The 16,273-nt window shown below is 41.0% G+C and overlaps 1 protein-coding gene across 2 annotated transcripts in view; it reads right to left on the bottom strand.

Annotated features, from left to right (window-relative positions):
• Positions 1-15,874, bottom strand: part of RIC8B (RIC8 guanine nucleotide exchange factor B) — a 37,311-nt gene extending 21,437 nt beyond the window's left edge. For both annotated transcript variants that reach the window (XR_009741798.1, XM_061445046.1), the window contains exons 1-3: positions 15,728-15,874; positions 12,782-12,829; positions 1,294-1,902 (exon numbers count right to left, since the gene is read on the bottom strand). Coding sequence is in view for 1 of the 2 variants with exons in the window: in XM_061445046.1 (XP_061301030.1) it covers positions 1,294-1,902; positions 12,782-12,829; positions 15,728-15,814 (744 nt within the window). In the remaining variant the exon portion in view is untranslated. The remainder of the gene's footprint in view (positions 1-1,293; positions 1,903-12,781; positions 12,830-15,727) is intronic.
• Between the last annotated feature and the right edge of the window lie 399 nt (positions 15,875-16,273).

Raw genomic sequence — 16,273 nt, 5'->3', positions numbered from 1 at the left:
TCCCGACAGCTGCATGCATGAGCTCTTCGTTCATATAATGGACACATGAAACCTCATCAGGTAACGCCACAACTTTGTGCCACCTGCCACCCGCCTTCCTGCAGTAAACTGGGCTTTTCATGTCTCAGGATTCCCAGTGTTTTGTAAGATTACATCAACTTCAAGATCCAGATTTCAAGAGCTTACTTCTTATGAAGTGCACATGTAACACAGCTTCATTTTCCAGCTTAACACCTGACATTATTCCTCCTCACAGAATAACTTAATCACAAAGACAATACTTTCCAAACTCCAGACAAGTAAACATTCATATAGCTGTGTTACACACTTGACTTTGGGTAATTTTTCTCCACTCATTTCTCCATCCAAAACAATCACTTGCCTTTACAAAGAACTTTCGCCAATAAAGATATTTTTAATGAAAGTCTAAGGCAGGAATATAAACAAGAGAAAAGTCCATCATTTTGTTTTTGTTTCCCTTGAATTCACAGTTTGAGCTTCTTTGACCCTCCTCCCATCTTAAATTTCAGGATTTCAGGGTATCCTTGAAGCACTGAAGCAAAGAATAAGCTTTAGACTTTTCTCAAGTTTTACATCCCTTACTGTTACCATTAATGTCACATTTGCTGTTTAGTCCAGTGCAGTAAAGAGAACAATTGTGTCAATTTTAACCACTGTAAACTTCTGCTTAGCTTTATATGCTGCATATTTACAATGACAAGTGAAAAGTTAACAACACTGGTTTAGAGACAATATGATGGGAACTATAAAGAAAGATTCCCTATATAATTCTATTACTGTAGCACAGACTTGGGCTATTCAACAAAAAAAGTTACCATTTCTGTTCAGAAATTTAGGGATGCAACACATAGGAAGCATATCTGTCCAAGAACAAAAAAGCAGATCTGATGTTACAATGAAAAAAACCAAGATAAATCCTATTCGTAAGACTTAGCAATGAAAGTGCATTTGGTTCTCATACTTGACCTCACCTCGAAAGATCAAGTTTCAGTCCAAAGCTGGTGTTGGAAGGATGGGAGATAAAGGTATTAAAACCAGTGCCACTCTTTCCTCTTTCTTCAGTTATATGTTAAAAATTAGAGTTGATGTGTTTATCATCATGCCCAAAAATACCCAGAAGAAAACTAGACAGACTTCCCAGCTCTAATTATTACCCCATTGCTACAGTCCACAATCTTGATATACTTAAATAGTTTTTCCTAGCCAGCTGATTATCAGTAAACAGCAGGCTAAACAAAACCATTTTGAGAGAACACTTCAGCTAAGCCTTACCTCGCTGTGGACATTCCAACTGTCAAGTGTTACATTAAAAAGAGCTTTTAGTGCCTCAATGGCACAATCTGTCTCTTGCAAAGACAGAGGAGGCCTGTCACGATCTTCTGCTGCTTTATATTCTTCTGTCCATCTTACACTTAGGGAACTTTCCAAAGCCTGAGTCAAAACTTGCACCCCTTGTAGTTCCTGACGCAACTGTGATCTGATATCTGTGTGCAGAAGTGACAAGAGGAAGAGGAGACGCAAATCAAAGCATTTAATGTCATCAACGAACTGTTGGTCCTTACATTTTTCCAGAAGATTGCAGAGCATAGCTGCAAGATTCAGTTCCAAACTGAGCTTCTGTGCAACAGCACTATTAAAAATTATGTTACAGAGGCATTTTAAAGCTTCTACTATAACAGGAAATTCAGAGACTCTCTCCAAAGGATCTTCCGCAGTGTCCAGCTTTGCTAGCCTCATGAGGATCTGCATGTTCCTCTTCGTGGTTACAGGCACTAAAACCTTCTTGTCCCTGGAGAGAATCCGGAGGGCCTCCAAGCAGGCAACTTGACATGAAGTTTCTGTGTCTTTTTCAAGGATGTTCAGAATTCCCTCACACAGTTTCTATGCAAACACAGACAAACAAAAAAGGAACAGTTTTAGCATCAAGATGTCGCTGGCAACAGGAAACTACTTTTGCTAAGCTTCCATATAGCTTTTTAGTTTTCAGCTGACTTGAGAAACTAGGTATCCAATATTAGCTCTTCAAAAAATAAACCATTGCAAGACCTCCAAAGATCATCAAAAGCTTTCCTCGCAGACACCATCTAAATACATCAAAAATTGGCAAAAGCATTAAGCTAAAAGGCAGACGCTATCTACCATCGCCAGTTATGAAGTTTTCTCAAGATTGGGACTAAAAACCTGAGTACCAGAGTAATAAGGCTAGAGAGAAACAGGTGGTATTAAAAATACATCAAAGTAGAACAGTCACCCCTACAGTACGTGCAAAATGATGTTGAAGTTGTTTCAGTCAGAAGGCTGGGGAAAAAAGAAACCAAACCAAACTAAATGCTGCTCAACATACAATTATTAGTACTCCATGTTTGGCAACAGCTATAATTTGTTGCCATGTCAACCTGATCTATGGACTTCTCCCATCTTAAGTAAGAGCCTTAGAAATGTTCCCTCTGACATAGAAACATAATGCAGTTTTATTGGAAGACTCAGGCTGTAGCAGTTTAAATAAATCAACAAAACTGCTGTTTTTTGTTCTTAAAGTCGAAATACTTCACTGATACTCTATAGCAACATGACTGCAGGGGTAAACATTAATCATATGAATGCAGCATGGGAAAATATAACACTTGAACAATCTGTGGGTCAGAACAGTAACACTGAATTGTAGAAGAATTGCCTTTTATAAAACAGAAAATTAGATGATCAAAAGGGAGAAAAGATAGGACAGAAGAGACTGCTTGATGAGAGAAGACTTCATATGCTTTTTATGCATTAAGCTCAGGACAACACTACTACTCAAGGGTTCCATAGCCAAAAGGATAGTTACAAAGAAGTTCCTAAATAAATGCAATACAAACGGCATTGTACTTTACAGCTCTTCCTTTTAGAACACAGTTCCTCCTCCTTTTTCACCCCCAAGCTTTGTGTCTTGACCATCAACACAAATAAATTACCAAAGATGTCATGTCAGAGCAGCAACTGATTTGAACAGCCTTAGTGCAGAAGAACCACTTAGGACCTTAAACACATATTGTGGTCTCAAGCAGTATATGTCAATAAGAAAGTGATAAAAAACCCCAAACTACAGGAATACTAGTAGAGCAAAAAAAAAAACAAACCAAAAAAGTTCTTTGGGAAGGGTCTCTAGAACTGCACTTTTCACCACTACCACAAAAATAAGGTCAGGAGCAAAGCTGCTTATCACCCTAGCCTAAAGTTCCAAACAAAAGTTCCATTTGGGACACCCAAGCAAGTTTTGTTACTGTGATCACTTGTGATTAAAGCCAAAAAAATAATAATAATAAAAAAAAAAATTAAGTCTAAAGCAAATCTAGAACAGACACATCAGAAGAATAAGGGAGAAAACAACCCAAGTCTTCAACAATGTTAAAAGACAATCTGTAAACAAAGTCAGACAGTAGGAACTCACAATATGATTTCCAGTATGCTTGTCCTGCGGTGAAGCCCACCCAAAAGCACCACCCAGACAATCAAGACTGTAACTGCATCTCCACAGCCCTGACTAGATTAATCCAGTAAGAGTCTGAAAACAAGCAGTGAGCTCCACCTCTTATTATCACACAGGCAACATGAGAAGTCATCGTCAGAACATTACAGGCACTGCAGCCATAAAAAATCCACATCTGACCACCTGCACAGGTATACAGATACTGACTGTGGGAATTTCATGGACAAGTACCTGGAAAAAGATACTCAAGTACAGTTTCCAGTGTTCTTCAACATTAACCTAATGCTGCTCCTACAGATCTGTATAACCCCTTGACTTGAGCACAGCATGTCAGACCTGCACTAAATGTTTCTGAAGGTGACATCTTTAAAGCATTTTTTAAGAGATGCCCGGAAACAAAAAAATCACCAGTCTAGATCCACAGTCAAATTACCTGGTCACAGCTCAATGCCTTAGGAGAATTTTGTTTCTATTGTTAAAAGAGTTTTCCATACAATTAACCCAGCTTTTGCAGGCTGAAGCAACCAGGTCTGTCTGGTTTAGAAGAATAACACAGAACTGAACGGACACTTCACAGAACTCCAGGAAAAGGACAGCTGATTCTGTTAAGCACATTTTAACCCGTTTCTTAGACTTAGCAGTTACATCCTTCCTTGTTAACATCAGCTGCCACAAGGTGGTCTGCAGTAACTTTCCCACTGGTTTACCAGCTGGACTCTTCAGAACTGTGTAGCAGTACCATATTAACATCATAAGAAGTCAAGTTATCAGCCTTCCCCAAACCAAGATGATGAAGAAACACTTCAGAGACACTGGGCCAGACAGCCTGCCTTATCAGTAAATAAATGCAGCACAGAAATATATCTGGTTTTTCATTAACAGTGCTGAAGGTTTCTTCTAGGACTTTAAATACCAAGGATCACCTCATAAATTATCTGATCAATACCCACCAAAATTGAAGGGAGTTTAAACTCTGTTTTGTTAGCAGCAGAGTCTATATACATCTTCCATCTGGTGCTCTGGCCTTTAATCTCAATTAGATAAAACCTTAACACTCATTTGACTACAAGGAGACCAATCCTCCCAAATTCAGACTGATTTTCCCCTCCAACCCCGTAAGTTGTACCCACCTGCTGCTACAGAAGTGTAACTGCAACCTCAAAAGCACTGCAGGGAAGAACCCAAGGGGCACCAAACCCCCACTGAATTGCCATGGAAGGTGGAAGCCTAACCCTCCCTCTACACATTTGAAGACTACCTTTGCAATCTAATTCAAGATTATAAAAACCACCATCTCATAGCTTCAAATTTTAGTGAAATGCAGCAACAAAGGATTCTTAACTCTGAATAGCTGTACAAAAGATAGAGACTAAACAGAATAAAGTTCCTGAAGCCTTGGCTGTGTAAAAGATTTCCCAACATAAACAAAGCTAGAATTTATTCTTAAAAGCACCAATTATTACGCTACTAGACTAGCACACTAGATTAACAACTAAGCCATCACAAACTTAAGAACAGGTTACTAAGCTTCCTAGCCATTACAGCAAAAAACACTTTTTTTTAAGATCTAAGACTCTCATAAGTGAAAATCACTTAGGAACTGCTGGCAAAGTTCTCTGGACTTAGACCCTGGTGAGCCATCAAGAGGGATTTTAAAGGAACCAGCATTCAGTTATGATAATACCACTTGCAATACTGCCAAAATCCATGACAGTGAACCATTGCTGGCTGATCTCAAGTGCCAATAGGAGCTTAGGAAAAAGTACAGCATCTAACTACAGCTGAAGAGTTATCCATGGGAAGTTTTGAAGGACGCAAAATTCACCCTATTAGGAAATCACCTTGGAGACAACTTAAACCAAATGCTATACAGCACATTTTCTGCTTTCTCCTTGATGGTGTGAGGGAAGTGATCCCCAGAGAGAAGAGAAACAGGAAAGGATGTGACCACAAAAGCATTATTATGCTTTTCTTTCTTTAGGTGGTACTTTTTCTATCACCCCATAGACTATTAGCATGGCATAAACTAAGGGGTACAGATGTTATATATTTGGTTGAAAATGAAAACACAAAATATCATCTGATGATTGTCCTAGTTTTGGAGGCTTATTGCTATTCCCTAAACTACTGTATGAATTTAACATTTCTTTTTTTTGAGTTCTCTCAACATTCGGAAAGGAGTTTGACTTTCATCAGTTCTGCTACAGCAAAAAAGTGCTTTTCATGTACTTTTTCCATGGAATCAAGGCAGTTTCTAGCCTTTTAAAAATTATACAGTCGCTTCTCTCAAATTAAAGAATTCTCAGCTTCCTTGCTTTCAGTAAGGTTAAGCCAGTTTCTTTTGCTATGCTCTTTCTTTTGTCTATGCTGTAGTGCAATAATTAAATATTTTCAAATTTTATTTCATGTTAAAAAAAGGAAGCCCCCAAATACCCATTTGTCATCTTGACAAGTAAAATATCAATCCATTTTGGTCCTTTATCCTGATAGCAACAACTCTTGATACTAAGCAGCAACACAGTCCTATATGAAAAAAACCAACATCCTGAGATACAAGAGACCTGCATTTTCTTCCTTGCTCAGCCACAGACCTATTGTGTGGCTTTGGGCAAAAAGGTATCACCTCTTTACTTCCATTTTCTTCGCCATCTTTGTTTACAGGCTAATTAGATTGGAAGGGGAAGAAGGGGGAGGCAAAGAGGAAAGGAAAGCACTCCAAGTGCTTATTAACAGGTGTTTCTATTTTCCAGGCTCAACCTCAGCTAGGGATACTAGTGCTTGTGAAAAACAGGGTACTTCATGATCTTGCTCTTTGGCCCTGGGGTGCCTGCGCACAAGGTCCTTTTCTACCTCCTCTCTTTGTGCTCAAAGATGTTTAGAAAGCATGCTTGACCTATATTAACTTCTTTTCAATTCAAAGACCAGTAAACTTTGGCTATGTTATGTCAGCTGAGTTTACTGTAGCTTCTCAACACCAGAGTAAGAAGTGTCTTGGTGAGAAAAGGAGACAATTTCCCTTTATTTGCTTCTTTCCCTTTGGCAAATCATTCTCCTATACAGGCTTTCAGATTAGAGCAGGAGCAAGAGAATACGGTCTCCATTCTACAAGTTTTCAAACCCAAGCAAACACCACTGCTTTATTAAACATAGCATTTAATTTAAACACAGATGGTTCAGTGCTAGAGAAGCTGCAATTTAAAGGTGAGCAACAGAAGTTCTGCTAAACATTACAGAAACAGAGTGCACACTTTATCTGTTTTTCTCTGCACCTTTATTTTTTCTTTATGCCATAGATGCTGTAAGTACCAGGAGCGGTACACTTCTTAGCAATTAAGTTTAATCTAAAGCAAAGGGGAAAAACCCCAACCTGTCATCATATTGACTTGGAAATAGACGTTGCTCCTATTTTTCCACTTTCCTCAGTAATAGAGCATACTAGTAACAAAATTGTGAGAAAAGCCCATCAAGAACAGGAATTCTACAACAGAAGAACACTGGAAGTGTGCTTGGTTTTGTATCACCTTCACTCATTTCTGAGGATCAACAGTCTTAAGACTTCTTCGTACATTTCAAGGCATAAATTCATACATGTTGACAGAACAGTGTATTAGCACATGGAGAGCAATATGAGTATGTCAGACTTACCAAATTCTTACTGCACTTATTAGGCTTAACTTAAGCAAAAATTAAGCTTTTTAAAGAACTGTCCACAAGAACCAAATTAATCCTCCCCACTCTTCTTTAATTGCTGGCAAAGAAAAGTCACAGAACTAACAGTAAGCGCTTGCTCACTCTTAGCATGGATAAACCAGAAGCCACCATGTCTTTGGCTTCTTCCAAGTATTATATGCCAGAGAACATTTATTTAGGAGAACAGGAACATTGTAAGTGGCACTAAATAATGCTTTCCTTCACCTGCACTGGCTTAAGTCTCTCTAGCTCACTTTGTCTTCTGACCCATGCTTTTCATGACTTTCAAATTTCAGTTTTATTTAAGTTGTCTCTAGGGCTTCAAGTGAAGTATGTTCTTAATTTAATTCATCCTAGTTCGGTTGCTGTTCAGTGGTGAGAATGGTTAATGAAACCAAGTGTAGTGCCAAACAGAAAGCTCACAAGGAACTGTATTTCCCCAACAGGTCACATAGGTCTGCTGCTGTTTACCAACTCTGTTTTGTTATCTATTCCTCAAACTTACCTTCTACTTTACTATAAACATGAAGATTCAAAGCAGATTCTACTCAATTTTCAGGTAGACGGACAGGAATGTTAGTAGTAACCACAATAAACTGTACATGAATTTTTATAACTCAAGTTTCTGTAGCTCTCTATGTTTCTGAAGTTTCTCTTAAAACACAAGTGCCTCTCCACCTCGTATAAGGCAAAATTAAACACTTTCCTCATTTCTTGTATTTTCAGTAGACTATGCAAACCAGTGCTGCAGAAAACCAGAGAAGCTACGTTTCTGGCAAGTTACAGATAAAAGATTAGAGGAGCACAGAGGCATAATTTGGAAGTACTACATAAGAACATTTCTGCTAACAAGAGCAGCATCAAAACAATAAAATAATTGTTTTATTCTGCTATTAGGTTCCAAGTAAGAAAGTAAGCCCAAAAATATATCAAAAGTTAGTTCAAGCTTTCAATTTCTCTGGAAGACAACAGCCACATAACATTTATAATGAACTGTGCTGACAAGTAGACAAGCTCCTCTGAAAAGGCCATGCCCAAATTTTGCCTAGTCTTTGTGGACACATGTGGGTGGAAATGGGAGGTGTACACTTGTATTCCTTGACGATTTAGCCTTCGGCACGTGAAAACTTCACTGCTGAGCCCACACTGACAGCAGGAGGCTGACATGTTTGGCAGGAGTCAGCCAGCTCTGACATATCAGAAATCCAAGTCGCAGGTGAGATGGCACTTTGTAGGGAAGGCAAGGAGAACACACTGGAATCTGTGTTGTCAGAACCGGTGGAATAAACCCTTGGTTCAGGTCACAGAAAGGTGAAATTCTGCATAGCTGCTGCACTCTCAGCAGCCCTCCTTGCCCTCTCCACTGAACTGGGAGAGGGAGAACCTCTGTAACCAGAGGTGAAAGAAGAGTGTTATGAGATGGCTTGGCAGAAACCTTATGAGATACAAAAATTGAAAAATGCAGGATGGGAGCAGGCAGGACCCAAAGGAATTATAACAAATGCTTAGTATTAACGAAGGATACTTAGTAACTTTCCTTCTCTTAACAATCGGTACTCCTTTAGGGGGTTCCAGTAAAGTCAGAACAATAACAGCAATTAATACTAAGATACCACACAGGGTGTCCACAGGAGCACTTGAGCTTAGTATTTTTATTGGTCACTCACTAACAGACTTTAAAAGCTCGAATAAAGTTACTGGGAGGAGAAAAGCTCTGCGTCTTTGTGGCTGCAGGAACCTTCAGACCTCCCAGAAGTGTCACAGTGTCAACAGCACTATCTAATAATGAGGTTCTGCTGAGATTTAGAACGTGACGGCATCTTGCCCCATCAGCATATTTTACTGCTCACATCCTTCCAAGGTTCAAATATGGTACAGTCCACAGCCTTAAGGAATATCCTCACATCATGAATTTAATTAGAAGAGAAAGGCCCACGAAACATTTGATATGATTTACCATCATCTATTTCACCAGCTTTCAAAGAGCAGCACGGGGGGAAAAGACTGTTTTGCTGATTGTCTTCCCACTAAAGAAAGCCTTGCATTTTAGATTCATTAAGTTCAAGAAACCTGATTTCAGCTTTTAAAGATTTAGATTACAGGATAGACCCAACAAGTGAGGCAGAACCAGTAGAGCATTAACAAGGAGTTAAAAGCCCTACAAAAGGTGAAGCAGAGAAAACACAAGAGTTAAAGAGGAAATACATCAATCATGAAGACCCTGCTAAGAATATGGCTTATGAGTAATACTCTTATACTTGGCTGCTGCTTCCTTTTTTTTTTTTCCCCTTCCTCCTTTAAATTCAGCATCTTCATCCAATTTTGAAAGTCAGTCTTGACTGCTATCTTGGACAGATTTACTTTTTCTATTATATTAGCCAGGTAAATGGTGCTGTAGCTCCTTCCAGCTGTGGAAGGCCATGGATAGCTAGGGAATCAGTACTGACAGATGTTCCCAAGACACAAACGGTGCTGTGATTTTCTCAGCCTTTTAAGTCTGTAAACAGCACAAATGTGTTGCTACCTCAGAAGCAGGATTTGGACTTGTCAAGGTATAAACAAGAGAGAACAAAGCTATTAAATGATGAAATGTGGTTCTAAAAAAAACCCTTTCCTTTTTGTATTAGGACACGTAAGTCTTGAGCTGAAGTGTCTGCTGTGTCAATTCCAGAGGCAGACACTACACTTGACACCTCTTCTCCAAGGTGACTGCCTAGTCATAATACCAGATAATAATTTTCTGGAGCTGATTCGAGCATAGACTTGAAGAACCAACTGTTTGTGTCAACCATAAAACACTGCTGTGAGGCACAGCAGTTCTGAAGATTCAACCTTTTCCAGCAAAACACTGTCAAGAACTTCTGGACTGGTCGGGACAAGTAAGCATTCTAGATTTCCAAGAGCTGTTTAAGCTCTTCTGAAACAACTGCAATGCCTTCATTTCAACCTCTGCTCCAGAACACATTACCTCTGGTTGGCAACTTTTATACTGTTTACACACACAAACCAAAAACAGGCTTTCAGAAATTAATGGTTTTTATTAGTATACACCAAGTTAAGGAATGGCACCAAGTTGATGTGGCTGGTATCCGAGTAGATCATACAGTACAACACGGATTGCCAACTAATCTATATCCATAGCAGGAATCACGTGGGACAATACAGACATATACATCATTAAAGAGAACCACCAGGACAAGTAATAACTCACATTCAAATCTTGTGGGTTTTAATCTTGTGGCTATGTCCAGATAGACAAGCTTGATAGCATAACCTCTCTTCCTGCCTTCTAGAGGACACAACCTACTTTCCTCCTGGAGTTCAGCATTACAAACTCACTGCCAATTTAGTCACAGTCTAAAGCATCATGATGACAGCCATATTACAGGAGAACAATTTTTGCTGTCCAATGTACCCAGTTTCTGTAATCAAGCCACAGTTTTGACCTTTCTGTCTTTCCTATTTTGTATGTGTCACTGTTGTATACAACTTGCCCTCTCCCTAAACAGTATTTAAACTAGAAAAGCATAATGCACAGTTACTCCTATGTTACACAACCTTGCTGTAATTCCAAGGTCATGACTAAAGCCGTGTGATAAGGCAGAAGAAAAAAACTTGCATTACTATTGTTCTTTTACTTATACTCTTGCATACACATGAATGATTTACAAAAAGTTTGCGAGTCTTGCTGAAGTAACTAAAAGCAAATTTACTCCTAGGCATGAACAAACCCAATATGCAACAACAGACAGGTAAGAGGCATGTATTGCATTCATCAGGTTATATGGCAAGTTTCCAATAGCACCAGAAGCCAAAGACAAAAATCTTGAAGTCCCTCTGTACATGCCCCACATGACTTCATTATGCACTGTGACCCTTTGTCTAAACATTCTTTCACTGCAGTCATGCCAAGCTAATAGCAGCAGAACTGCAAACATCAGCAACTCAAGTGCATTTTGGTATTACTAAAAAAAAAATGCAACTTGTTTCTGAACTAGCATGAAACTACATCATGCAGGCTTTGAGTAACCCTCATGACTTTTGGTGGCAACTTCACTAGTTTGCTCCTAGTAAGAGCATGTACTACTACTTTACCTTTCAATTTAAAGCATTTTTTGTTTTTTTTTTTCCTTAACTGAAGGATGAAAGGGGAGTGGCTCAATGTTGTACAGATACTAAGGATATCGAACATGTGCAGTTGAGTAGCTGTTAAAAAAACACAACCCAGCAAACAAATACAACTACACAGAGAAAATCCTACACACACACCCCGCCACTCATTGTCTTTATTTAGCTTTTGCCAATTTTGGCTTCTGATCTATTCTCCTTTCCTATGTTCTCTACTTAGCATTCAGTTTTCAGACTAGACACTTTCTCTCAGACTAGACACTTTCTCATTCCCAAGGTAAAAGAGGTGGAAGGGATGGGGAGGGAAAAAAGGAAGAGGACAAACACAATAAGAAAACCAAACGAAGATCCCACCTGAATTCTTCTACAGACCAAAAAGGACACACATAGTCCATCACCACATTACTCAACATCAACTTTGAGTAAAGCCATAGATAAACCCAAGCTAAAACATCTTTCAGTAATAGTGAAGAACTGCAACTTAAAATTAGAATACACATAACCAATGGGTTTGTATAAATACGAAGGACAGACTTATGCCACCCATTTCTACCATAAAACCCCCAACTTAATATGTGGAAATATTAGATTTTGCACAAAATCATGGAATGAATCAATGTGTGTCCAATTTGAGACAAGCTATCCTTGCAGGAACCTTGCAATTCTAGTTTCAAGCTCAGGTTATTTCAGAAATAGTGGAAACATGGAGCCTCATTCACTAACAAACATTTCTGAGTAAGTATGCAAATCAGCCCAAAATCTAATTAGAAAAAAGAAAGGAAGGGTCTTGTCATTACACATTACACCATAAAAATAACAACAGGAAAGAAAAAACCCATGTCCAAGCTTTAAATGCGAGGCTGTGAATGGATCTCCAGAGACTTGTTAAGCCCTAACACACCTGTACAGCTCCATGTTACAACACATAAACATTTCCCGTCTTTGGAACCTGACACACACAGCACACATTCCACTGACTACAGCTACCTTTGGATTAACAGACTTCTGTAGCTCTGTCTCCCTTATCGTTCCATCGCTTTCTTCTGCACTTGTCTCTTAATCTCTAGTATTCTTTAAATAGCTAACATAGACAAGAAATATAGCTGTGATATTCCTACCTGGCAAGAAGAGAGAAAATAGAAAAATGTATTGCAAAACTTTTATCTCAGCAGATACATAAGACTGGTTTTATTCCTCCAGCCCATCCCAAATCTGTACCCTATACAATTATTTATGGTTTTTTCTGTTACTACTTTCAGTCAAGACAGGTGTTTCTGCTGGAGGCATCTGATTTTCTCTTTCAGAAAAAAAAAAGGGGAATGGGTAGTTGTCACATCTCTTTGAAGAAACAAAAGATTAAACCAGAACTTTATAATCACTACTCGCACCATTTCACAGTGGCAGCTAAGAGACTGCTTTTACTTTTCTTACTTCTAACCAGGGCAGGGATGCAGCTTGATGGCCTATTGTATTTACCTTTCTTTTGTCTTCATCTGCTGGATCAAATCTGAAAATGGTCCGATTCTGCAAAAAAAGAGAACAGTTTGCATTTGTTACATGAGTATCAGCTGCTACGTATGTAATACCTGCAAAAAAACTGTAACACTTTAGGAGCCTGCTAAAAACCAACCTCAGATAATGAGGCCACAATCATGCCAACTCATGTCCCTTTCCCTTTCAACCCAACAGCATGAGCTTCAGTAAGTGGTTCCAAGTAACAATCTCACAATCACTATCAGTACAGAGCAACCCTTTATCTTTGGGCTGTTCCTGATGTGCATTAACAACCTCACACATGGCACTTTACAATGCAAAAAACGTTAGCTATAGCCTTGTATTTTACAAACGCCTTATTACTCAGATTCTTCCCCAAGCAGTTCTGGCTTGCAAGCTTTTGACTGTACTTTAAAATGTCCCGTATCAGAACCACCACAGTATAATCTTGCCCAGAAAACAAGTAGAGCAAATCAAATAAGCCTCACTACAAAATCTACCAGTTTCCATATTGTGGCTATTTCCAAACCACATTAGCAAGATATCTGTTTCTCTAGAAGAGTCAAACACAAGATAGACATGGTCTAACAATGAGTACTCATTTCCTGTTAAACACCTCAAATAGTAGTTGAGACTAGCTCTATCTCAGTTTCCTGAAGCATGTTACTAGTGAAATACTACTCATAGGACACAAGCTTTACTGTGCCAGTCAAAGACAACAGCAATAATACCATGCAGTTATTTTAACAACATCTTCAAACCTTCCAAGTGATTAATCATGACAAACAGCTTCTCAATTTCCATTACTGATAATATATTATTTACAGTATACAACTTGGTATATCATGTAAGTGACTGAAAACTAAGTGACCCTTCATAGCACATTAGTGGCCTCTTACCTTTCTTGACACAAGCCGACAATTACAGAAGGGCCTTGGCCATCTATTCTACCATCAAAGGTTACCAATATCAGTTAGATCCTCGATGGCAGTAGGAAAATAATTCTTTTCCTTTCTCTTACAGGGCTCCCAATAATACTACTGAACCACACAAGTTAAGCAAAATGCCAGCCAAAAGCAAGTTAACATTAAATGATGAGAAATTAACCAAGAGAAGGCAGTATTTGCATTTGCACATGAACATTCTTGGAAATTTACAACAGAAGTGTAGTGACAGTTCCTTCAGTCTAAACACTGGAGGAACAGAACTTTGGAATACTCATTGCAAGCAAGACAGCATAGAGGACCAAGAACAGACCTACGAACTTCTCTCATAGTTATTCTACAGCAACCTGCACCTTTGAAATACATTTAATCCATCTTTTCTCTTCAATTGAGGCATATTTAATTTGTTATTTGGGAAAAAAAAATAAGGAAACCTAAAGCCCAGAAGAGGCATAGGTAAAGATCTGGAACCTGGAGTACTTTGCCTGTCTCTGCTGGCCCACAAGCAAGATAACAAAGTTAGTAACATGTTCCACAGAGAAATGTAGGAAACATTAAGGCAAACTTCGTAACAAGAAACACAGCAAGAGAAATGTCATGTTGAGACTTCAGAAGAAGTATTTAGCTACACATGTAACCCCAAGACTTCATTCAAAGACTTTAAATGTCTTTGATACAGACATCTGATACAGACAGAACAGAAACTGCAAGATACCACTTACTGCCACTGCTAGACTTAAAACATAGAGTTAAAACTACATATTGCATGTAAGACAGAAAACTTCAAGCCATCTCTTGGAGGCTGAAGGATAACCATACACCAGTCCACATTCGTTTGGTTTCCCTCTAATGACAGAGCCAGGAATCTTTAACTAAACACCTGAATGCTTATTCCTGCAGCAGATTCCTAAATTTCAGCAGATAGTTCAACTCAACAGCATTTACATCTATAGCCAAACTCTGAGTCAGTACGAGCTTTAGATACTTGTGTACCAGTCACAGACACCTGATGGGTTGAGATGTGATCTTCAGAGACAGTCTATTCTGCTCTATTAAATTCCAGGTGTCAAGATCTCCCTATCAAAGGTGGGAGATGGAGAGGGCAGGGGGAGGGAGAGAAAACGTGGGAATCCATCTAACATCTAGCTTCACTCCAATTTCTACTTCCCAACACCACCTTCCCTTCACTTTTTTACTCAGCACACATGTACCATGCTGCAATGGCAGTACTAGGTACTCTTAATACCTGTCAGCACTAAAAGCTCAACCTGTTGTAACCCTGCTTTCAGCTGTCTCCCTTCTTCCCTTTGCTTGCCCAGAAATGTAATAAAACCAAGTGAGGTTTTGCAGTCCACTTCAGACATACCCCAGTCCCACTGCGGAGCTGTTCCCCTGCACATGGACCCTGTCACTGCCGAAGCAAGTGCAAAGGGAAGGCCGCTCCCCGGTACGTAACCCAGACCTGGTGACGGACGACTGCCTGCAAAGGGCAGCACTGCGGGCAGCCGAGCAGGTACACAATGGTCCGAGAGGCTTCAGTGTTCCTCTCCCAGCCTCTTCCCTGGGGTACATGCAGGTTAAAAGACGTCGGAAACAAACTGTAGAACAGCTCTTTTTAGAGCCTGATAACCGATAACCTGCGATGCTTCACGTCAGGCATGTAAAGTACAAGCAAGACAGAGGGCGCGGGGGGCCGAACCTGGCACTGAGCGTTATCTACCCGCGATACTGCTGGCTGTGCGCTCCCTCAGGAGCCTGCTTCCGCCAGGCGCGGGGCCCGCTCGACACCCCTGCGCAGAAGGAGGACAGCGCTCTGGGAGACGCCGGGGAAGCGGCAGCAGACGCGATCTACGCGACGGACCCGCCGCAGAGCCGAACGCGGGGGACAACGGCAGGGACATCCCTGGGCCCCGCGGGGCTGCGATACTGCCGGGGGAGCTGAGGGGCCGGTTCGTACCGCGAGGGGAGGGGAACGGCCCGTTACCTCCTCGTTGTACCGCGCCAGGACCCGCTCCACCGCCTCAGCGCTGCCGCGCCCCTCCACGGCCTCCAGCACCGCGCCCAGCTCCATGCCCGCGGCCGCCGCCCGCCCCGCTCGGCTCCGCTGGCAGCAGCCACCGCCCCGCCGCGCCCTGACCTCCTGCCCCGCGCACCCCTCACGTGACGCGACGTGACGTATGACGACACTACGCTCCCCTTGGAAATCGCCCGGACTGGCAGGCAGCTCTCGAGCGCCATTGGCTGGAGGCTCCGCTGGAAGCCCTTCTATTGGCTGTCTTCCCGCCCGGTCCCGCCGGCACGAAGAGGACTACGTCTCCCAGCATGCCAAGCGAAGAAGCACTGCGGTGTCCGGCAGGGTCTGGTGCCGCAGGGCACGATGGGTGCTGTGGTCTCGCTGGGCAGCCCCGGAGGCGTCAGGCGAGGGGGACAGGCCAGCGGGACGAGACCGTGAGTTCGAGTCCCCAGCGGCCACGGCCGGCGGGGAGGGTGCCCTCTTGTCGCTCAGTGGCACAAAGCTTACCCCGACATA

This window comes from Pezoporus flaviventris, unplaced genomic scaffold (genome assembly GCF_033815535.1).
Source record: "Pezoporus flaviventris isolate CSIRO_AGI_PZ_B2104156 unplaced genomic scaffold, CSIRO_AGI_Pfla_v1 ptg000002l, whole genome shotgun sequence".
In the NCBI taxonomy this organism is placed as follows: domain Eukaryota; kingdom Metazoa; phylum Chordata; class Aves; order Psittaciformes; family Psittacidae; genus Pezoporus; species Pezoporus flaviventris.
Note: the sequence above shows the minus strand (reverse complement) of the source record. Positions and strands in the feature narration are given on the sequence as shown.